At 39.1% G+C, this 23,850-nt stretch overlaps 1 protein-coding gene across 15 annotated transcripts in view; it reads right to left on the minus strand.

Moving 5' to 3' along the window:
* Nucleotides 1–23,850, minus strand: part of DMD (dystrophin) — a 1,308,223-nt gene that overhangs the window by 886,235 nt on the left and 398,138 nt on the right. For all 15 annotated transcript variants that reach the window (XM_069784897.1, XM_069784898.1, XM_069784912.1 and 12 more), the window contains exons 6-7: nt 17,918–18,090; nt 8,601–8,719 (exon numbers count right to left, since the gene is read on the minus strand). In XM_069784897.1, coding sequence (XP_069640998.1) covers nt 8,601–8,719; nt 17,918–18,090 — 292 coding nt within the window. The remainder of the gene's footprint in view (nt 1–8,600; nt 8,720–17,917; nt 18,091–23,850) is intronic.

The raw sequence follows: 23,850 nt of genomic DNA on the forward strand, positions 1-23,850 counted from the left end.
GTGGATGCCCCATCCCTGGCAGTGTTCAAGGCCAGGTTGGATGGGGCTTTGAGCAACCTGGTCTAGTGGAAGGTGCCCCTGCCCATGGCAGGGGGGTTGGAACTAGGTAATCTTTAAGGTCCTTTCCAACCCAAACCATTCTATGATTCTGTGATATATCATACACACGTGCAAGGGTTGACAAAGTATTAAGATAGAGCCTGTAAAAAACCATTATGCCCTAGACGAAACATTTGTTAAGTCCTTTTCCTCCTAATATTGTTACTTCTGTTCATACAATCTACATGATCTCCAAAACTTCTGTGTATCCCTTGAGTCTTAGCTCTCCATAATTTCTAGCAATCACAAAAAACAGTGGTTGTTCCTGTCTTAACACAGAAGAAAAAATTTAGACCAGGGGAAGAGCCTTCCATATACTGATCCTTACATCTAACAGTTGCTGAAGTACCTACAATAGCAGCTGCAATGCAGTTACTACAGAGCTCTTTACAATTCAAGTTCAGTACTTCAAATGATATTGTAATCTGCAAATCCATTGTGATAGAAAAATCTTATAACTTTTTGTAAAGTTTGTGCCCTGCTCCCAATTAAATCCCAGTTATTTTAAGTTTTCCCACTGATAAGACAGGCCTGTTTTGTCCTTGAGTCTCTTAACACAGTACCCTTCAAGTCATTTATTTCCATGAAAATCTGTAAAAGTTACTGATTGTCGAGCAGTCTCTTGATAATTAAATTGCTCACAGGTCAATGAGGTAGTAATAAATCTATTCATAAATATGGAAGAGAAAGTGGCTTTAGGTGGAGGCGAGTGAATTTACTACTTTTGCTGACTATTTCTATTTGCTTGAGCCTGCAAAGAAAAAGCAGGACTTTCATCTTATCAGTAGGAAAATAAGAAATGTAGTTTAATTTCGGGGGCAAATATTTTTCAAAAGGAACTGCAAAGTAAAATATTACAACAGGAATATAGATCAAGCTAGCAACCACTTGAACAACCTATTTGGATTACAAATTCATTCAGATAAAAGTTTACCTATAGCAGTACATAATAATAAAATATACAATTTATTGGGTATTTTTTAAAGTTATTTCCACAGCTTTTCTCTTGCTCTGTGTTTCAGAGCTGTGCTATGAACTAAAGACAAAGTACATGATATGGCATGATGACATATCCAGCACTTAGAGCTGCAATTTGTAATGACAAACAGTAAAGCAACAGTTAAAAGTGTTGTGTTTTTACTGTTGTACTTCAATGCTGTAACAATGCTAATACAAGCCCACCTCTGCTATATGTAGTTCCCATAGAAGGAATGCTTAGAGATAAGCAGAATTCACATTCCCAAACATGAACAAGACTTGAAGAGACTAATCCAACACATTTTTCCTGTATTTTTTTTTAAAGGAGAATTTTAAGACTCCAATAAAAACAGCAGGGAGAGGGGACATGATTAGGAGTTCTTAATTCCTTTTAAGGGATTTATCATCTTCTTGTTTTGAACAGTACTGCTAAGAGCTAACTACTACTCACTGACTAGCTTGATACAGGACATAATTTTACAAGTCAGTGTCTGAACCAAAACCATCCACTAATCATACATTCCACAGAAACACTAAAAATGCACAGCTGCAGAATAACTCAGAGCAGGTAACAATGCTCAGAAAACACAAATTAGATACAATGGCTTTGATAGTTTATATGAGTATATATGTACACTGCATTTTATATCGTTACTTTCAAAGTAGAAATAAAAGCAACCCAGAAATTAGATATCTTTTATATATATATAAAACTGATGACTTAACGCAAATTTTTCTGACCCTCAGAAACAGAATTTTTGTTTTGCATTACCTAGGTCATATACACAGGTTCAAATACTGACAGCATACTGAATATTCCGACCAGCAAATATACACAGTTCTCAAACAATCTTCTGTTGTCACTAAAGATATGGCTAAAATAATTAACATATCCATCAATCTTGTGACTTGATAAATCATGAAATTGGCAATAGGAGTGAAGATCCCTGCCGATCTGCATTTGTTTTCCTAAATCGCTGTGTAACAGACTCCAGACACTATGACAGTTTCTCAACTGAAAATTTAGTGCTAGTACCAAGTTGGTGGCATTAGCTTAAAAGGCAGTTCCAGACCTATATCTGTTCAAATATTTATGGGCAAAGCCCAGTAACAACATCTTGTAGCAATTTACTTATTACTGTGAATCCTGTAGACTTTCCTCTAATGTAACCAAAAGTATTCCAGGATTTGAGAACTAAAAGGAGACTGAAGAAAACTATACTTTTTATTTTATTTTCTAACCATTATAAGGTTTTTGTGCAACTGAAATAATGATTTCTAAGCTTGATCCAGTATTTTTCTTGACTATTCTCAGCAGCATAGTATCACATATAACTCTTGTGATTTGTCCCCCACTGCCTTTAAAAAAAAAAAATCCCCCACACTAACACTGTACTAGGTAAAAAAAAACATTTCTAAACTTTAGGGCATGATAGAAAACAAATATCTTCTCATACTCCCTTGACATGAGCCATATCAGCAAGGGCAATAAAATGAACTGAAAAACAGTATTACCACTGTATACCACTACTGAGGAGTACAGACAGGGTTAACAACTTCACGAACTACAATGCTGACAGGTTTTTTCCCCCTCTCTTCTCTGTGCTACAGGTATGGTAGAACCCATTACTGTTGAGATACAGAAGTATGCAAAGTCAAGATCAAACAAAAAGTTGTCAAATGGAGAACTGTCTGAGTCTCATTATCACTTAATAATGGTGCCAAAAACTCGTGTCATCAGTGCAAATTAAGGAAAAATATGGAAAATGTGACTGGGATGGATTAAACGAGGTTTTTATCAGGCTACACAGTAAAGTATAAGAAACTGGATAATTACTTCACCTAAGAAGGATAGCAGAAATGCCATTATATAACTTCACAGTCTATTTATTATTGGGCTAGCACAAACAAGCACAAGACCCAGAAAAACGACAGCAGGGACAAGTTCATTAAACTAAGAATCAGATGTTTATTGCTAGAAGGAAGCACACAAACACTTCATCTCCTGCTGCTGCTGTCACCACACTCACAGTCAGTTGCAAGGGGAAAGAGGACACAGCTCAGATGTATTCCCAGATTCAGTTTTGAGAGCACATTCCCTATGGTTCCTCAAAAGATCCTTCTGCTTCTATATGGCATGTGTATTTTATCCCAAAGTAAAAAGTAAAAGTCAGTATACAGCCAATAACGTGTAACTACTTCATGTTGCTGACCATAACACATTTGTTGCCGCTTGCTTGGTGAGATTTAAAGAGATGCTCATGAAAAAGTGGATGCACAACAAGGAACATGGTAGCTTTTAGTATATTTTCTGAAGTTTGTACGTGAAGAATGGAATCATGTTTCTCTACAACTGTAACACATAAAATGATCACGAAGAATCAGTTAACTACAAAAAGATGGAACTGCAGGTACTGGTGATTAGATGTTATTAAAAGATACAGACTAGTCTTAACAGCTTGATCAATTGTTCAAGCTTTCATATATACAAGTTATAATTACTAACATCATCATCATTTGCTTGATTCGCTTAATTTTAAGTCTTTTGCTGAAATTAGCTAAAGTGAATCCATACGTACAAAGACAGCAAATTATCTCCATCAGTACTCATTCCCTGTACATAACAGTAGTTTAGAATAACGAGTGAGGAATGTAGGGAGCTGAAGACTAAATTTATAATTTTTAAAAGAAAAATGTTCAGAGGGTTATATTATTTATGTCTAAAATACTCTAAATTCAAGAGAGCAGAGATTAACCACCTGAATTATTTACATTGAAAATAATCAACCAAAATCTTTTCAGAAGTCAGCAACTCAAATTTATATCCAGAATACCATGATAGTCATCACAAAGGTGTGAAAATGAACAGTTGAACATTTTCCTTAGTTGTACCAAGAGTAATGGTCTTCAAAAAAAAAAAGAGAGAAAGAAAATAAAATAACGTTAAAAAAATACACATTACTGTAGCAGAAGTTTTCCATATGCTAGCTTTGCCATTCAAATCTGAACAAAAATCACTATTAAAATTACCTGGGTTTGGCAATGTTCATCTTGTGATATTTTTACTTGAATGAGACATGACTGGAAGCCCACAAATATTAATTTTTGAACAAGCAAAAGAAAATATGTTTTTCCTTGAAAGGATCAGAGAGCATTATCAAGATTTAAAACATCTTAGCTGCATAATCATAAATGTCTTACAACGAAAGGTCACTGTGAGTTATGTAGGCATACTTTGGCCTAAAAAGTTTGATTTGCAAACACATTTTTCCTTTTGAATCCTGCCCACTAACCTCTAGGTCTTTATTAACTTTCTTCTAAATAACACTTTCGATCATCCATCAATTTCCCCCACACCTTCCTATTTTTTGCCTTGTTATCTTTCATACACTACAGTAGCGAACAGCAGATAGACATATAAGCCTGAGTACATGTCACTCACTGGCAAGATTCAATCAAAGAGATCACAGAATATCTCAAGTTGGAAGGGACCTATGAGGATCATCAAGTCCAACTCCCTGCTCCTTGCAGGACTACCTGAAACAAAACCATATGACTAAAAGTGTCCTCGAGACGCTCCTTGAACTCTGACAGCTTGGTGCTGTGACCACTTCCCCGGGGAGCCTGTTCCAGTGACTGATCACCCCTCTCCATGAAGAACCTTTTCCTCATGTCCAATCTGAACTTCCCCTGACGGAGCTTCATTCCCTTTCCTCGTGTCCTATCGCTAGTCACCAGAGAGAGGAGATCAGCACCTCCGCCTCCGCTTCCCCCCTTGAGGAAGCTGTAGACTGCGTTGAGGTCACCTCTCAGCCTTCTCTTCTCCAAGCTGAACAAAGTGACCTCAGCCACACCTGTCAGTCTTGCCCTTGAGGCCCTTCACCATCTTGGTCGCCCTCCTCTGGACACAGTCTAATAATTTGATGTCTGTCTTATACTGCGGTGCCCAAAAATGCACATGATCACCTCCCTCGACCAGTTAGCGATGCTGTGCCTGATGCACCCCAGGACACAGTTGGCCCTTTTGGCTGCCAAGGCACACTGTTGTCTCATGTTCAGCTTGCCAGCAACCCAAAACCTAGACTCGTTCCCCAATTTGTATGTCTAACCAGGATTACCCTGTCCCAGGTGCAGAATCTGGCACTTGCTCTTGTTAAATTTCATACAGCTGGTGATTGCCCACCTCTCTAGTCTATCCAGATCTCTCTGTAAGGCCTCTCTACCCTCAAGGGAGTCCACAGCTACTCCTAATTTAGAATCATTAACAATGTACATTCAACTCCTGCATGCAGAATAGAGCTGAATCTTGCATGCTTTTTCATGCAGGAAACCTGTCCCTTATGTTTTTCTACACACTTTTTCAACATCAGGGGAAAAAAAACCCCAACAACAAAACAAAGAACCAACAGCTACCATATATTTAACATTTTTGCTGTGGAATGGGGTCAGCTTTCTCACCTCTTCTTTCTGAACAGGAAAGGGAAAAGGCTGGAATAAAGCTCCTACCATATATCTTATTCTTGCAGACAATTTTGTTTGCTTTTTCCCCCCAGCATTATGAGCATTTTGATTGCAGAACAGCTCTGCAGAGTTTATTCTATGCTGCATATGTAGCCTATTTTGGGAATTTATATCAAAACACAGTATTTTCAGATAACACCTGATTAATCACAATCTTTCCTTAGCTAATTTTGTTTAGAGGAAAGCTATAAGCAGAAAGACATACATCTTGCTATTTTTAAGAGGAAGTTAGTAAGGTTACATACTCTGTGAAAACATTAACCAGCTTCACAGATAAGATAGAAAGTCAATGTATCAAAACAGGAAGGAGGCAATTTTGTCAAACTACTTTAGGACCTGTGTATAAAATAAGAATTTCTTAAGAAGATGAAAGGACACAGAAGCAGCCTTTTACAGGAGATGCCTAGTGCTTTCTTCTGTGTTTTAAGATGCATGCATCATCGGTATAAATACAATTGGCTAAGGTAGGTTTTGTTAAGTTCACTTGCTTAAAAATTAAGCAAAGTGCCTGCTTTAAGATATACTACTGATGTAAAAAAAGCATTCCTAGTAGTCAATATGAGGAAATAACAAGAACCATCATCTCTGCATGAATAAAAATACAAGAGTTTTAACTTGTACAACACAGCTTTTACAGGAAATACTTAAACATAGTCCATATGTTAACCACTTTGGTGATTGAAATGGACATCAAATTCTGAAACAATGTTTTAAAAGCTGCTCATGGGACAGACTTGAAATATCAGCAAACTCACAAACAAACAAACTTCATATATAACCTAGAAAACCAATGTCTGGCTGAATAAAAATATTTAATTTTCAAAATGTAATTGCTAAGACAGACTTCCTAGTCATCTGTTTCAAGACGTATCGATCATCAATACCTTCAGAACACAAACAAAAAACCCCAAACCCTTTCTTTTTTGACTATCCCATATAGTTGCAGAAGAATAGGGCTTTATTTAATAGTGACTTCCTTTTGACATAATATTTTCAAAATATCGAGACAGCAAACATTTAATTAACAAAAACAAATTCTGAAGTGTTCACAAATTTCACATGTGCTGTTTTGACAAACATTAAGTTACATTAAAATAACATTTCACCACTGAATGCATACTCCCTTTTTGTCCTAATATAGTAGCACTTTGCAGTTTTTATTAAGTTAGCAGCCAGAGAATAGACTGTTGTTACACGACATACTGTTAAGAGATATTTGAGTAACTAATTAGGAGAGGGGATAAATATACAAAGTAAAATTACAGAAGTAGTATGCTGGAACCTTCAAACAAGATTCTTCACTCACGTACCAGTAATTCTACTTTTCAGTCTAGGAACAGATTATCATGAATGAAACTGTTACAGCTTCACAGATTCATACATTTTCAAATAGGTACAGAATTTAGTTTTCTTTCGGAAAAGTTTGCAGTTTTTTATTTCTAGAGGAAAAAAAATAGGTGGCAAGCACCATGATTTACAACACTGAATAGCAAATAATAACAGCAGACATTTGGAAAACCACCAATGTTTAAGAGTTTCTCAGTTGTTGGCTAAACAACTGCAAGTATCTTTGCCAAAACCAGAAAAAAATGTCTAATCAAAAGTGACTTTTGCATACAGAAAATAACTTATTCACTAATCTATTTTAAGAAGAAAGTTGAACCAATTATAGCAAAGACTGTGACTATATCTATTCAGTTGTGCAACCCAGTTTTCAATTCGAATCTCATTCACAGCTTACAAGCTGAACCTCGTGCTTTAGTATGTAGAAAGCCTGTTCCTCTTCCAGTGGCACACACAAATTCAGTTCTAGAGATGAAAGATAGTATACTAGCAAGCAGTGCTGTACTGGTTTTACTGTGCATTTCTTCCACAAATTCCACTACAGACACCCCATACATTGCTTGTACAAGGGGAACTATTTGACTATTTTAAACCACCTCCTCTAACAGTTTTTCAGTCTACAAAGCAGTAAGGTCACAGAGAGAGAGCTTTATGATGTTCAACTACAGCATAAGCAGCCAGTTTTTGCATACTTTTCCCCTAGGGAAATATACAGGATACAAGGTTATTAGTTCAATCTTGAGACATACCCTATTATATTTAAACATTAAGAGACCTGACGTTAAGTTTTAGACTCATTTATGGTTTGTTACTTCTGGTTCTTCCCAGAAACTCACCACCAGGTAAGCCACTGAGAACAAACATATAGAAAACTGCATTTCTTACTGGCTTAACAGGAAATTGCATGAAAATATAGCATATGGATCATGGTGTGGAAAAAGACAGCGTGTATATATACAAAGGCATATATAAAAAGGACAGCTGTTCAACATAGCCTTGTAGTAAAGAATGCTTTAGAAACGTTCTCTAAGGGTAAATTACTTAGGCTGTCAGCAATGCAGAAAGTAGGGCAGAGAATATGCAGAAATGGACAAAACCACAAAGATCATGTGAAAAACAAGGAATCCTTCAAACATGACTGCATAAGGAAGTACAAAAGATAGAGCTAAAGTAAAATGGGCAAGTCTATTACATATAAGACTAAATGACAGTGATATGAGTCATGCCATCCTGATAAAATTTCAATATACAGAAGATATATGTCATATTTTAAAGATACAAGTATCTAGAGTTCAAAAGTTAAAAGGTAACTTGAACTCATGGTCTTTCCAGAAGATATAAAGGCTGGAGATGCTCTAAATCTTTGAAACGGAAATCAGTTACTTATTGAGATATCTTTAATTCAGTGCATGCACATTAAAGCTCTGGCCCCAAAGCTGAAAAAGAATTGCTTTAGAGCACATACATACAGACAGTTCTTATGCTACTTCAATAGAGCACAAAGGTGACATTAAAACATAAATAAAGGATCTTGCTTCAGTTTATGATTTATCTTGTAAAATGTTAAATTCTTGTGCAAAAAAGTCAAATTAATTTATAATCAAATGCACAGAAAAACTGATTTTCCATTTAGACAAAAGAACACAATTTCTACTAACCTTCAGGATCAAGGAGTTTCTCTATGCCCAGGTGTTGCCTGGCTATGTTGAATGCATGGTCTAATCGTTGTACAGGTGACTGCTGAGAAGCAACAGCATTCCAATCAAACAGGTCTGGTCTAAAGCAAAAATAAAAGTAACAGTAAGTTTCTTCTTTTTCAGCATTAGATTTAATTACATATTTCTACAGCTATCCATCAGCATCAGCTACTACTATTTTATTTTTTTATGAAAGAGCTTGTTCAGTCAGAGCTGGAACTAATGAAGCTTGGTTTCTAATGGGTGTTCCATGTCCATCACCATCACATTAACCACATTTCTCATTCTCCACTAAGTCTCAACAGCCTATAACCTCACTCCCCCAAACTGCCCGTTTTAACCTGTAACACTCTGCTTCTGTCACTGCCCAAAACGCCCACAGCAGGCTTGCTCCCCTCTTCCACTCCCGAAGAGGGCCTGGGTGAGAAGAATCACGCGCTGTGGTCGTGCACACTGGGACTGGCTCCTGGCAGGCCAAGCAGGACAGAAAATTGCTGAGGTCAATTTGCAGCCTTCCTCCTCTCTCCAGCCACCAGTTTCTTACTTCACTTACTATTTCTAAGAATGCAATTGCTTCTAAGATTACCAGCTCACTGCTATATCCGATTGAAACCGGTCAACAGGTTCAAAAATTCATGACCTGGGAACATAGGCAGCATAGCTGCACGTGCCACTTTCCTTACCAAAACCTTTAGAAAAACACACTTTTCAGAAGAGTATAAAACTGTAGTCTGATCATAGGTTTTAGCTGATAGGAGCAAAAGCACTACAGCACAATTTAAATGCTCTCGCAGGAAAAGACAGAATGACCAAAAATTAATTATAGCTCCGATACACAATCTGAGCCCTTGTATTATCAGTTGCACTATTTGCAATATAAATAATGTTAATACACTGTAATCTTTGACATTTCATCTGAGAGTTATCCATTAGGAGATCAGAATTTGTTATCAGGCACTCGGGAAAAAAGTTTAATCAGGTATTCTGTAATTAACATGCGTATAATATGAAGAAAAACAACCACACTATTTGTGACTTTGATACAACATTCTAAATCAGAAAACGTTTAAACATAATTTTACTTAGAGATAAATCAAGTATGTTATTTATACAAATTAAAGTGTTGCAATTAGTTATGACAGATTTACTTACATTTTTATTAATTTCAAAAGTACATTTTAAACAGTCTCCCATAGTCATAATAGAGGGCAAAAATGTTCACTACATCTTACTGAAATAACACCAAGAGAGCAAAGGAAAAATGCCATTTATTTAGTAGTAATTTCCCAGTTATGCATCTTTGCTGTCCAACTTTTTTCTGAGAGGGTAGTGATTTCCATAGGAACCATTAAGTTATTCTAAGGTATTTTGCTTCTCTATGCAGAGGTTCTTAAGAACAGAGGTTTCTCCTTCCCACATGCAGAACAACTTCAAAAAATTAAATTCACCTGGGAGCAGGATGGGGAAGGGAGAGGAAACTTAGGTGATAATCTCTGTTTAGAGTAGTCAGGGATGCATTAAGTCTGCGATCTCATAGACAAGAACAATAACAAGCAAGAACAATAACATTTAGAATTATTCATTGAGGAATAACACAATATTGTCTCTTTCCTCTTGAAAAACCTCAGTCATCATTAATAATATCTTAGATGTTCAATTTCATCCAACTTCTCAATTGCATAATCCAGGCTCTCCCTATTCCAACAGCAATTTAACTTTCCAGATTTTCCCTTTGTTGAAAGAATACTTGACTATACACTTTTCAGTAGCACCATCAGTAGACTAAGAGTGCCATAATGTCAGCTTGAAGCATCAGCTTCTTAGTGCTATGTGTCTAGATGTTTTGCTGGGTATATTTATGCAGCAATACTGCCAAGCATGATTGCAGGGGGTATTACAGCCTAGAAGATTAAGAATTGTGATATATGGCTAATAGCTTTTAAAAAATCCCTGAAACAACACTGAAACAGAATTTCAAGTAACAATTATTATTAGCTTTCTAAGGAGTTTTAAACACAGGTGTGAGCAGGTATGAAATAGTAGAGAAGAGAAAGAAAACAGAATACTGATTCTCTGCCTATTGTTCAAATTGTACAAAGGGAGAGGAAGTTTGCTCTCCCATCTGCAGCTTAGTTCATGTCTGACAGGGAGTAAAGCCAAGGAGACATAACTCGCAGTCTTTACTCCTCTCACTGAGCACATATAAGCATATGCATGTTTAAAGAAGTTAGAATTAACTAGAATATGTTGAATTCCATCTAGCTGCTCACCGATCAGCTAAAACAGCACTGATCTTGTATTAGTTTATGACAAGACCATGGAGAGCCAAAATTGAAAGGATTAAAGGCTTCAGTGGAGAAGTTTTGTATTGTAAAACCAAAATTTATGTCGAACACAAGGTAAATTCTGTACCTGCAGTTAGTTCTTATAACTAGCAACACAAAAAAAAAAGGGGAAAACAAACCTGAATTTTTTTAGACTATAGTTGCAAGAAAAATAGTTGGTCATAAAGTACAAGGATTTACCACCCCATCCCCTTACATATTTTATGGTGGAAATAGATCAGCTGGGGTAAGAAAATTGAATCTGGAGTATACTAACACCAAACAAATCCAGACATATTTAAGTCACGCATAAGAGAAACCACAGTTACTACAAAAAGCAACAGGTTCCCATCTGATTTAAAGCAAGCAACAAAACAAAACTCAGAAGCGACAGACAACTGTGTCCAGTAACTCCATCCCACCACAGTGCTCTGTTCCTAGCCGCAGCCCCTATCAGCAATACAGCTTCAAAACACATCTTCAAAGTTTACTCTTATTTTTCCCCAGATACCACCTGCTAAATCTTTGTCAAAAACAGAAAGCTAATTTTCATGAGTACAGATATAGATATTAAGACCAAATAACCCCCAGAAGAGTTTATAAGCAGTGAAGAAAAACTAAACAGCATTTCTGGGGGTTGGTTTCTTTACTTACTAAAGAACATGTTTATTCATTCCAGTAAGTTTTTTTTCCACATGAACCTGAAGTGACATAATCTAAGATGCATATGGCATTGAATCCTGAAAAGGTAATGAATTTTGCAGAGGTGCCGATTCAAGAAAAGTAAGAGAAACAAAACATACACTCCAGAGGGAGAGTTCTGAAGGAAGGAAATAAAACATTTTGAAGATACTTTAACACCACAGGTTGTATTGCTTTAATTTCTTCAGAATCTCTGAAGTGACTCATTTCTAAAGTATCACAAGCCTTTAAAACAGCAACATTTATAACTTACATAACCTTCGGTAAAAAATAATTACACAAAGGTAATTATGAACATCACAAAGAAACACCAGGCATGTTTTAATAGGTCATTTTCTTAAGCTGTATTAACATCTAGCTAAGATTATAACACAATTAGAACTGGTCTATCATAAAATAATTTAGCAAAAGAGCAACTTACAGATCTAATTCACAAAAATTTTCCATCAGCATATGTAGAAAGAAGCCATACTTAGACCATAAAAGTTTCTATCTCCTTTTCAAGAGAAAAGTTGTGGTTTTCTTGTTGTTCTAGCTTTACTTACACGAGAAAATCTTACATATACCTCCAGTATATATACTTACATATACCTCCAGTATATATACTTACATATACCTCACAGTTAAAACAAACCAGGAGCCAGTAACTAGCGTATAACTTAGTGACTTGCTACAATAAAAGTATTTTCATACCTCTTCATACTATAGATTTACTTCTACATTCTTTAACTTACTGAAGAAAAACTTTTGCTTCTTCTATCCAGGACCTCTTTTGAACACCATTTTCCTTCTCATCTCCCCACTCTGCCACCCTGAAGCAGAAACAGCTGCAATAAAGTGCTCATTTCTAAGGCAGTCACCTGGCCTAAGTTCAAGCATTTTAAAGAAGCAAGGATGAAGCTAATGAATGCCACTTGTTCCCACTTCAAAATCCTGATTAAAGGGCGGGGGGGAGGGGGGCGGGGGACGACGACGACCACCTCAACATATTTAGAAGAAAGAGGAAAAGCTCTCTCTGATATCCATCTGGAGAAAAAAGATTACAAGAAGTAAACAGGGAAAGCTGTCTGTGGCCTGAAGTGGGGAGAGTTTCAACTGTAGCAGGACTGACCTATCTTCCTTAGCAAAATATTTTAGTTTCTGTATATTCCTAGGGTGATGGTACCACTCCACAGCTGCTGCCTTGTTTATTCGGTTCAATGGAGAAAATACCTTTCAAGGAACCATATCCCAAGCTTATATTCTGAAAATTCACACCCTAGGCCCACTGACGTGCCCTTGTAGCTTTGCCAAGTAACCTGTGCTCCACTGCTCATCACAATCGGTTTTAAAAGCAATTGCTAAGGAGCCTAAACGTCCATAGAGAGACGGTGATTATACAAATGGGAATATCTATTTGTTTTAGGTTTGTGTCACAAGGTTTTGGTAGCAGGGGAGGGGCCGCAGGGCCAGCTCCTGAGAGAAGCTGCTAGAAGCTTCCCCAACTCCAAGATGGACCCACCTCTGGCCCAGGCCGAGCCCATCAGCGACAGTGGTAACACCTGTGGAGAGCAGATTTAAGAGGGGACACCTGCAGGGAGTAGGGGGATTGGAATGTGAGAGGAACCCCTGTGCAGATTTGGAAGTCAGTGAAGAAGGAGGGAGAGGAGGAGCGGGGAGGAGGTTGATGCCCCCACAGCCCGCAGTGAGATGGCGGGCTGCCCCCCCAGCCCATAGAGGGGAGTGGGGGAGCAGATGCCCACCTGCAGCCCAGGGGAGAGAGGACCCCACACCGGAGCAGGGGGATGCCCCCCAAGATGGCCGCCACTCCATGGGAAAGCCTGTGCTGGAGCAGTTGGTGCCTGAAGGACTGCAGCCTGGGGAAGGGACCCACACTGGAGCAGTTTGTGAAGAACTGCAGCCCATGGGAAGGACTCACGTTGGAAAAGTTTGTGGAGGACTGTCTGCTGTGGGAGGGACCCCATGCTGAAGCAGGGGATGAGTGAGGAGTCCTCTCCCTGAGGAGGAAGGAGCAGCAGGGACAAGGTGTGAGGAACTGACCCCAACCCACATCCCCTGTTCCCCTGTGCCACTGTGGGGAGGAGAGAGAGAAAACTGGGAATGGAGTTGAGGCGGGAAGGAGGGAGGGGTGGGGGAAAGGTCTTCTAAGGTTTGGGTTTACTTCTCAGTATCCTTGTTTTGATTTGATTTGTAGTAAATTAACTTGATTTTGTTTCTTCCTCAAGTTGAGCCTGTCTTTTGCCCATGACCGTAAGTGATGAGTGATGGGCTAACCCTGGCTGGATGCCAGGTGCCCACCAAAGCCATTCTATCACTCCTCCTCCTCAGCTGGACAGGGGAGAGAAAATATAACAAAGAGCTTGTGGGTCGAGATAAGCACAGGAGAGATCACTCACCAATTACCATCACGGGCAAAACAGACTCAGCTTGGGGAAAATTAACTCAATTTATAACCAATCAACCAGAGTAAGGTAATGAGAAATAAAACCAAATCTCAGAACACCTTCCCTCCACCCCTCCCTTCTTCCTGGGCACAACTTCACCCCCAGATTCTCTACCAAGCTGCTCCCAGCGGCGGATGGGGATGGGGTTTACGGTCATTTCATCACACATTATTTTCTGCTGCTTCACCTCCTCAGGGCAAGGGCTCATCACACTCTTCCCCTGCTCCAGTGTGGGGTCCCACCCACGGGAGACAGTCCTCCATGAACTTCTCCAATGTGGGCCCTTCCCACAGACTGCAGTTCCTGACGAACTGCTCCAGTATGGGTCCTTTCCACCACGTGCAGTCCTTCAGGAGCACAGTGCTCCAGCGTGGGTCCCCCACAGGGTCACAAGTCCTGCCAGAAAACCTGCTCTGTGGGCTCCTCTCTCCACAGATCTGCAGGTCCTGCCAGGAGCCTGCTCCAGCGTGGGCTTCCCACAGGGTCACAGCCTCCTTTGGGAACCCACCTGCTCCGGCGTGGGGTCCTCCACGGGCTGCAGGTAGAGATCTGCTCTACCGTGGACCTCCCTGGGCTGCAGGGGGACAGCCTGCCTCACCATGGTCTTCCTCACAGGCTGCAGGGGAATCTTCGCTCCAGCACCTGGAGCATCTCCTCCCCCTCCTTCTTCTTCACTGACCTGGGGGTCTGCAGGGTCGTTTCTCTTACATGTTCTCACTCCTCTCTCCGGTGGCTGGTTTTTTCCTCTGTCCCAACTTTTTCCTTCTTAAAAATGTTATCACAGAGGCCTTACCACTATCACTGATTGGCTCGGCCTTGGCCAGCGGCGGGTCCGTCTCAGAGCCGGCTGGTATGGGCTCTCTCTCGAACACAGGGGAAGCTTCCAGCAGCTTCTTACAGAAGCCACCCCTGTAACACCACCCCCACCCCCCACCAAAACCTTGCCACACAAAGCCAATACATTTAGTGATTAAAGTCCAGAAGAAGACAACTGGTGTGTCTTGGGTCTTGGACACTTGCCTCAGGGAATCTGAATGCACACTCACCATTTCCCAAATGAGTGCACTAACTACTGGGCAAGAGACAAGACTTTGTGGAGTAATTCTTTTTCACTTCTATTGAAGATAGGCTCACTGTGCAGAAAGCTATGCAAGATTTATGGCAGCAGACACAAAAGAGTAAAAGTTTTGCATCTCTGTTTTAGAAACCCTGAATAAAATGCATAAATTGTAGTGAGCAGGAAATGAATGTTCACAACTGGTGAACTTTGAAGTGAACTGAACACAGCAGTGCAAAAAGTATGACATACAGACACTTAGAGATTTGTCTAGATGATCCCAATGTGGCTTAGGCAGGGAACTGCCTTCCGCAGCTAGGGACTGCTCCTTAATAAGATCCCCTCTTCAGACTTCTGGAGCTCTTCTTACAAAGAGGGACAAAAAGGAATTTCCAAATTCTGATTTCAGACACCAAATGATATTACACAGTCATGTAGAGCATACAACCTGAATATCTGAGTATCAGATACCCTAATCAGGAAACAGGTAGCCTGATATTGTGTCTGTGTGAAAAGATGTGCCACCACCTTGGCCTTCTGTTGCACTCGTACACTGAAAATGAAATCAAGGTAGTTACAATGCCATAGAGTGCTACTGGTTTCAGCCTTTGAGTCTACAGTGATAATTAGTTATCCAATATCATTTCAGCACAACTATTTTTTGGCATTTATGAAATAAAGTATTTTCCCTTTGAGTTGTATCTACTTTTTCTTCCCTAGCTGCATCCAATGTAACAGAGGTAGCACTGTACCACCAAAAGTAGTAGGAATCACTCAGTCCTTTTCGTATCACAGAGTTCCTGTCTGACTTAAGTAACCTGGTGTTTGAGTTAAAACTAGCATTTTCCCACTTAATAAAGCCATGTATAGACAATGTTTTAGGAAGATGAAAAAGTATTCACGCCCACAGAAATTATGTGTAAGCTCTCACACTGTAACAGAACTTCCGTGAAGGTAAGTAATGGAGATGGAAGAGTATCCCATACAAAGGGTGGGGTGTGTGTCTTGTTTTTAATCATCTACAAGTATGGAATCAGATCTTTAGAAAGAAAGATTCATTGAGTTCTACAGGATAATCGCATTCTTATATTCACGTCCATCAGAATGAAACCACTTATGAAATGAGAAACAGAGCAAATTAAAATGAGAAATGATCATCAGCGGAAATAACAAAAACCAAGTTTAGAGAGTGTTTGAAAAAAACTCACCAAACCACATTTTAATGAATGACCAATGAATAAAGTAGTTATCAAAAGCTAGTGACATAGTCACTGTATTTTAGTTCTTATCTTATTTAGCTCCATAAATGCAGTTCTCCTAATACCTGCATAAACACTTGCACCAACACCAAGAAAGTGCGAGCGCATTAATGGCAGAGTAACAGCAGGATGGTGGGAAAGCCAGTTGTTAATGTTATAATACTGAACGTAAGTGAAAGACATACACGAAGCCTTTTTAGAGCATAATAAGTTCTTCCTTAAGATAATGCCTCATTCCTAACATGACAAGCAAACAGCAGTTGTAATTGAATATTCCTGGACCTTATTTCAGTCAGATCTACTCAAGGCTTCCAGGCATATGCAGGGTGAAAAACTGGACTCATAGCAAGAGATGCCTACTGTGCCTGGGATGGTGGTGTAAGGTATAGCCACTGTAAATGGCTGTCAGTGTTAGTCTTCAGACTACAACAGCAGTAGACTTATTCAGACAGTTTCATTCAGAAACAATTACATGAGCCAGTGAAAATTTGGGGAAGAAATACCTGCAGCTCTTGACTGCTTACGTTAGAAGGCATATATTGCCTCAGACTATGCTTTTAGAAGTATTTTGCCTTATTTCAAGCCTTTAATGCAACTAAAACCAATAAATGGCCTGACTTGTACTAATATCTTGTAAATCCCTGCCATCTCTTACCAAAGAGAACATACCCATTTAGCTGTTCAAAAACTCAGCTCAGTGATAATTTGGAGCAGTCAGCCACCTTGCAGGACAGCCCCCTTTAAGAGAAAGGTATAGAAGTAGGAGAGAGATCGGGAGGCTTACCACATCAGAAAAATAAGTACTGCTTTAAAACCAGTAGTGGCAAGAACGAGACCTTTAAGATAGATTGGCTTGCATGTCTTCCTTAAGCCAAGTACACAGAACCACCAGAGAACTCTGAAACTCTAGAGTTTTATACAGCATAGACTAGCACAAGACAACTTCTGAGAGAGGGTTAAAACCCAAATCAGCTGGGGGAACAACATGAAAGGTTTTGAAAACAAAGGCTACCTTCTCCAGCTGTGTCTTTTCGAGGCAAATCCATACTTTCAATCCAGCAACTGTCAGAGGCTTTCAACAAACACTACGTTTTCCCCCTCTAAGTCCCCATAGGAAAATCTCCTTCTCCCTCTAGGGCAACCTCAAAGGCTTAGTTTTGGATTTATTCCTTGCTCTTCTCAAAAGTTTCCAAGCCTGTACTCCTTGAGGCTATCTACTTGGTAGATACGCTGAAATTCCAGAAAAGGATCTGAACTGAGCATATTCAGTGGCACTGCGAAAAGCTCAGACCCCCTCCCTCCAGAAGAGGGTTCAGTCCGACACCAAACACAGCACCCAGATCAAAGCAAAACAGGTGGCCATTTAAAAGAATGCTGAAACACCCACAAGGGAAGCAGCTAAAAACCCCACATAATAGATACACCATCCTCAAGCCCTGTTACAGCTGCCTGTCACAAGCTCATCGAAATAATGAAAAGTTAGTTTTCCTACCTGTGACTGTGGAGGAGTGCATTGAAAGCCAATCCATCAGACCAGCTACTGGTGAAATTGATAACATTGACCTGTGGGTAATTACGAGTCGATTGGCGGACCCAGCTCAGCAGAATCTTTTCACTGTTTGTCTGCTGCAGTCCAGCCATGATGTTTTTCATTACATCTTTGACCTGCAATAAGTGACAGAAATTCATCAATGATTGAACTTATTAAAAGCTGACTTTTTTTTTTTGACACAAAAATCTTCCAGTTGCCTAGATTTAAGCTGTAAAGAAAAACCTCCTAAGTAATTACAGAACAAACTTGGTGTGACAGTATAATGATAGCAGTCAAGTCTGAATGCTTAAAGGCAACTGATACCGACTTCTTGGTCACCGTTGCTGAGGCATTCAGTACATTCATCCCTGTGCCATGTGAAGCGTTCCTTGCATGAACAGAGAAGGCACATTTGTTTTCACCACTAACGGGAACAGAGTTTGTTCAAACTAAGATACATTATAGGAAAAGTTGATAAAACAATGTAAAGCATTCTCCTCTCATTGACCGAGTTGACGCAAGTACCAAGGCAAAATAAATTTGCTCAGTGCACAGCAGATAATGTTTTTGACTCAAATGTGCAAACTATATTTGCATACATGCACTTGGGTGAAAAGTGAATTTCATCGCATGCATTAAAGAATATTGTATAGGTTTCATTTTTAAAATTTTTTACATGAATAGTTAATATTCCTCTTTCATTAGAGAAAGCTCACCGACCTACAGTTACTATTTTACAAAAAAACATTAATTCTGAGGGCTTCTAAAAATATGAGCATGGAGTTTGAATAATGTAGTCGATTATATATTTCTTAGCAACTTCTTTATTAGTGAAAGAGCACCCAAAACTTCTATTAAGAAGTGTATAATTTATTTTCCTGTAAACTAATCCCTTTTAAATCATTGCTTTCTCCATATATCTTGTAAAGATTAGCAGCTCTTTTAAAATACTCCCTAAGATATAATTTAACTATAAAGTTGCTTATTGTTGCTTATTTGCTTATGGAGTATATAATTTCATTATAATTCTCCACTTGGAACTGCTCTGCAGCCAGTATCAGTCAAAAAACAACATTCAGTGCAGAAGCTACCTTATGACAGAGGATGGACCACTTTGAAATTGTAAAAACCATAAGATAACATGCAGAAGATGTAATCTCAAAGAATAACAAGAAAAACAATTAATTACTATGATACTGTAGAAAAAAAACAGATATCCTTTTATTGTGCAGTTTGGTAAGTTGCTTGCTAGTTTCACAGTAATAAATTCAATCATTTGAATAAGTGAAGATACGAATTACTAAAAGAATGTCTTGTTTTTACATCTCAGATGCATCCTAGCCAAAGAGTATCAGTGCCTTCAATTTTCCTTCTGAGACTTAAGTATAAAGTTAACTTTATAAGTTACTAGTTTCTGAGATGGGAGGAGAAACTGATCCTCTCTAAATTTCATGGGACACATTCCTGACTTTAGTCTAAGATTGTAATTTGCACCAATGAAAATTAATATAAAATTCTGTCAGGTAAGGATAGCAGTATTTTATAGTTGCCTCCATTTCTACACCAGAAGACAGAAAATAAAGAGTTTAAGAAAATTAGGAAATACACTCTTCAGTTTTGCTTCATAGGTCTGAGTGGGTATTTTGAGCTTCTCATTAACATTTTTAGTATCTTCATTATTGAGAGCTGCCCAAGCAGATTTACGTAATTCAGCAAGAAGCTAAAAGATTTGCTTCTTGTATTTCCAGGCGAAGCCCCTTCACTGCTATCAAAATACAAAATTTTGTTTTGCATGAATCCAGGTGCTAAAAAGAAGAGAAGTTTCAAGATTAGCATCTACTGCACCAAACTTAAACACTATGAAAGACTAGAAAATATTGAAATCATGGTAATGGAGAATTGTCCAAGCCAGGATTTCATTGTTCGTTCTGCATTTTTATCATGTGCTTGTATTTACAAATGCAGATTTATCTGAATATTAAAAGCAAACTGTAACATTTGAAAAATATAACACACATTCATATAAAAGGATAGCTGAATGAATGCAGAAACACAAGAATTAGAAATATAAAAGTTCATAACATATAGGAAAGATCACGTGTTTGAATTTACATTAACTTAAGAGAAAGAAGCATTAAGTATGAACAGAGGAAATTAGGCAAAAACAATGAAAGAATGGGCTGTCAGGAAGGCAATTACTCAGAAGAATCCAGGTGATAGTTCTCCTTTTAATTTAAAGAGATGAAGCCAAAAACTTAGCATTTATTTCTACTTTTGAGTAAACGAATACAAAATAGATTCAAACTCATCTTGCTGAGTTTAATACCCTGACAATGAATAGAGATTTATTCTCATTTTCCTGCATTTCTCCGCAGCAATGAAGACTGTTAAGTTTATGACTTTTTGTTGTCTCCTGGGGAATGGCAGGCATTTAAAACAATGAAGTAAAAGGGTCCGATCTCATCCTGAAAGCTGACATCACTTCCTATTGAGTAAGAAACGGTGGAAAACACTTCTACAGCTGGAGCCACCTTGTCCTCCCGAGTGTCCCGAGAGGCACTGCCATCCCTCCCACCCCCCCAGCACCTCGGCAGCACTGCGCCGCGCCACGCCATGTCACATCACGTCACGCCATGTCATGTCACGTCACGCCGCTGCAGGCGCAGCACCACGCTGCCCGCAGGACGGCTGGGGCCTGAAGCGAGATCAGCGTCTGAGTGGAAAAATGCTGGCTGACATTGAGGTTCGAAGGAAGCTTTTTGAAGGCTTCTCGGTTAAGACGTACTGCTCAGAAACAGTAGTACGTAGAGGTGCGTTCACGTCAGCCTGAAGAGCTTTTGGATGGATAAGCTTCCCTCAGGATCCAGGCTCAAAAACTACAGCCATTTCAAAGGCTCTGCCTCTTGCTCTCAAATGATGAGTTGACCTCTGATAGTCATTTCTTTGTCACCTCTCCTTTCTAATGCAATATAGCCTGGCAGGAAACAAAGCTTTAAGGTATAGGAAACTCTGACTTCCAGAAAATAGAAATACTTGCTTTTCCTGGGGAATGGACCTACACTACAGCAATAAGAAAAGATTCAATTTTGAACAGAAGAGGGGCAAAAGGGCAACACAGACACCACCAAGATGACTTATGAAACGTCATATCGCCAAATGGAGAGCTGTGAACAGAACGGGAGCACTGCTATTCTCATCACCCCACTGAGAAGCGCCCAGGCCTGGCTCACGGCGGCAGCGGACCTCTGATCTCCCGCTGCAGGACCACGTCCCGGAGTCTGGGCGCGCGTAGCTGTGTGTGTGTGACTAGGAACGCAGCGTGATCTCGGGCTTGCACTACATCTGTTTCACCTAAAACCAACACTCAGGCGTGTAAGATTTTGTAAGACTGGCACTTGGCTTCAGGATGCCAGCCCCTAGAAGAGAGGGAGGGAAGAAGGAGAGAATCTAAAAAAACTATTCTCAAAGCAAGGTGTTTTCATTTTTCTCAATCAAATAGCAACCTTACAGCTCCCTGACAGAACAACTTAGTATTATTTACTTGCTATATTTCAGGTATTCTGGCTGCATGGATTGCTTTTTTTATAGCTAGAATCCACTAAACTCTTTCAAAGCACATTTTAAAGAACTCTTTTAAGAACATTTTCATAGATGTTCAAGACACCTATCAAAGTAAAGGATATTCTTTGCTCATTGATTTCAGGTGGATTGACAGAACTGTTAGTATTTCATTTCCACGATTACAATTCAAAATAAAATAAAATGGTAATTCCAATTAAAATAACGGTTCTGCAACAAGAGCACAACAGGCTCGATGCTTTTAACAGGTCTCCAAATGAGGCTGGCTGACTGTTGAAATGCACCTCTCTCTGAAATATTTGCCTTATGTATATGCCTTTTATTTTGCTTTTTTTTTCTGAAGAAAGTCAAGATTTTGGCTGCGACTCTTACCAAAGATTTTTGCTAAGGGGTTTTTTTTTCATGCTCTATATGAAAATAAGTTTGCTCTTAAAAACAAAATAAAACAACTTGCATACTGCAATATAGAATGTTTTTCCACTCTTAAGAGTCTTTGTCAAATGTAACAGTTCAGAAATTAATGGTCTTGTTTTGCTTTTGCTTAAATGTTAATGCTGCAATGAGGCTGGGATCACAGAACTGTGAGAAAGAGGGCAGTAGCTTCAAGGGAATAGAAACTCAGATCGAGTCAGTACCATAAAGAGCTTTGGCAGCAGGTGCTCAACTCAGAACGATGATTCAATTTCAGTGAAACTTTTAATAATAATCTGAAAAACAGGCTAGATAAGAAAGGACACCATCACCACAGGGGATACGGAAGCCACAAGATTTCTACTGAACAGAAATGAGAGTGGCAAGAATGAGTCAAATCTTGTCTGCTGCAATGCCTCTACCACAGCCTCTCCTCAATGGGACTGCTGCTATCCACTTGGACTGGTACTGCCTCATTATTCCATTCATGCACCTTTCTTCTAGCACCTTTTTTTTTTTTTTTTTTTTTTACACAAAGAGATTGACGTTTTTGTAACAGATGGTCTTGTTGTCATACATAAATACAGTTCTGTCCTAATGTGGTCCTGGCTGCAGGATGTGAAACTGGAAAAAGCTTCTTGCCTGTTCATCTGCAACAAACTAACAGCCCACACAACAGGTATCTTTTTTTTTTTTTTTTTTTACATGCAGGCAGATAATCTTCCTCTAGGTGACTCTTTTCAGGACTGCAAGTTCTTGGAATCAGAAAGTGAAAGGATTTGCAAAAGCAGGATTGCACCATCAAACACAAACTGCACCAGTAGCATGCACTAAATCAACTAGCCTGTGTCATATTTATTTTTTTAGGCCTCCCACAGACTACAAATAAATATAGTAGTCTTGATAAGGCATCACAGGTAACGAGATGTTTTACCCAACTGTAGACAACTGGCAGATAAGTTTGGTGGCCCTGAGTCCATAATTTAGTCTTTAACAACGGCTTGTCGTGCTTCCAGCTGCTTAGTGCCAAGAACAATCTCTGACAGGCAAAATGGTACCAACGGGAAGAAACACCCTTTCTTAAGAAACTCACAGTCTTGTTTCACCAGAAGTGCTGTCAATATGTAAGATAGTACCAACCTATAAACAGGGCAGAACAATCAGGAACATATTCTAGATCATGCAAATCACTTCAAAACTTGAAAGAAAATCTTGGAAAAAAACAAAGACTTTTTCCACAGAGAAGAAATAAGAAAATTCACTTTGAACTGTTCCAGTCCTTTGAGGGAAACAGGCAGCAAACCGACATCTCCTGAGTTTTGTTTAAAAAGAGAAAAGCCCCAGTACAAATCTGGCTTTATATTATTTTTTAATTATTCATCATTATGCAACAGCAACAGGGTTATTATATAATAATGGCTGCTTCTTGCCAACCAGGCTTTAGCTACTCTTTAAAAAAGAAACTGAAATTGAATTCTAGCCAAATTAGAAATTCATTTACAAAATTTTGAATAAAAAGACAAGTCCAGAACACGCAAGTCACTTCCTTTCAGTAATCCATGAATAGAACAAACCAAAACACAGAACTCAAAGTATAGGCTAAACATGGACCGAATCATTATGACTACGCTCAGAAAGTGTCACACCTTTAACCACCGCTTTGTAAATATGATCCCTGGACTTTGCATATATGGGTAGTTCAGCTGAAGTCACGGGTACCATCACAGCTGCTGTCACAGTTATCACTAGGCTCAAGATGAAGCTTGAAGCAAATCATCTATGTACTGCAAGCAAGTAGTACTCTGAGAGCACATGCCTGCTTTCAAAAACTTCACCAGACTATAGCAGGGAACATGCGTGTCTTCTGTGTGTGTGCAAGTATGCGTTAAGAGGAATGGTGCGAA

This window comes from Haliaeetus albicilla, chromosome 6, assembly GCF_947461875.1.
Source record: "Haliaeetus albicilla chromosome 6, bHalAlb1.1, whole genome shotgun sequence".
Taxonomy (NCBI): Eukaryota; Metazoa; Chordata; class Aves; order Accipitriformes; family Accipitridae; genus Haliaeetus; species Haliaeetus albicilla.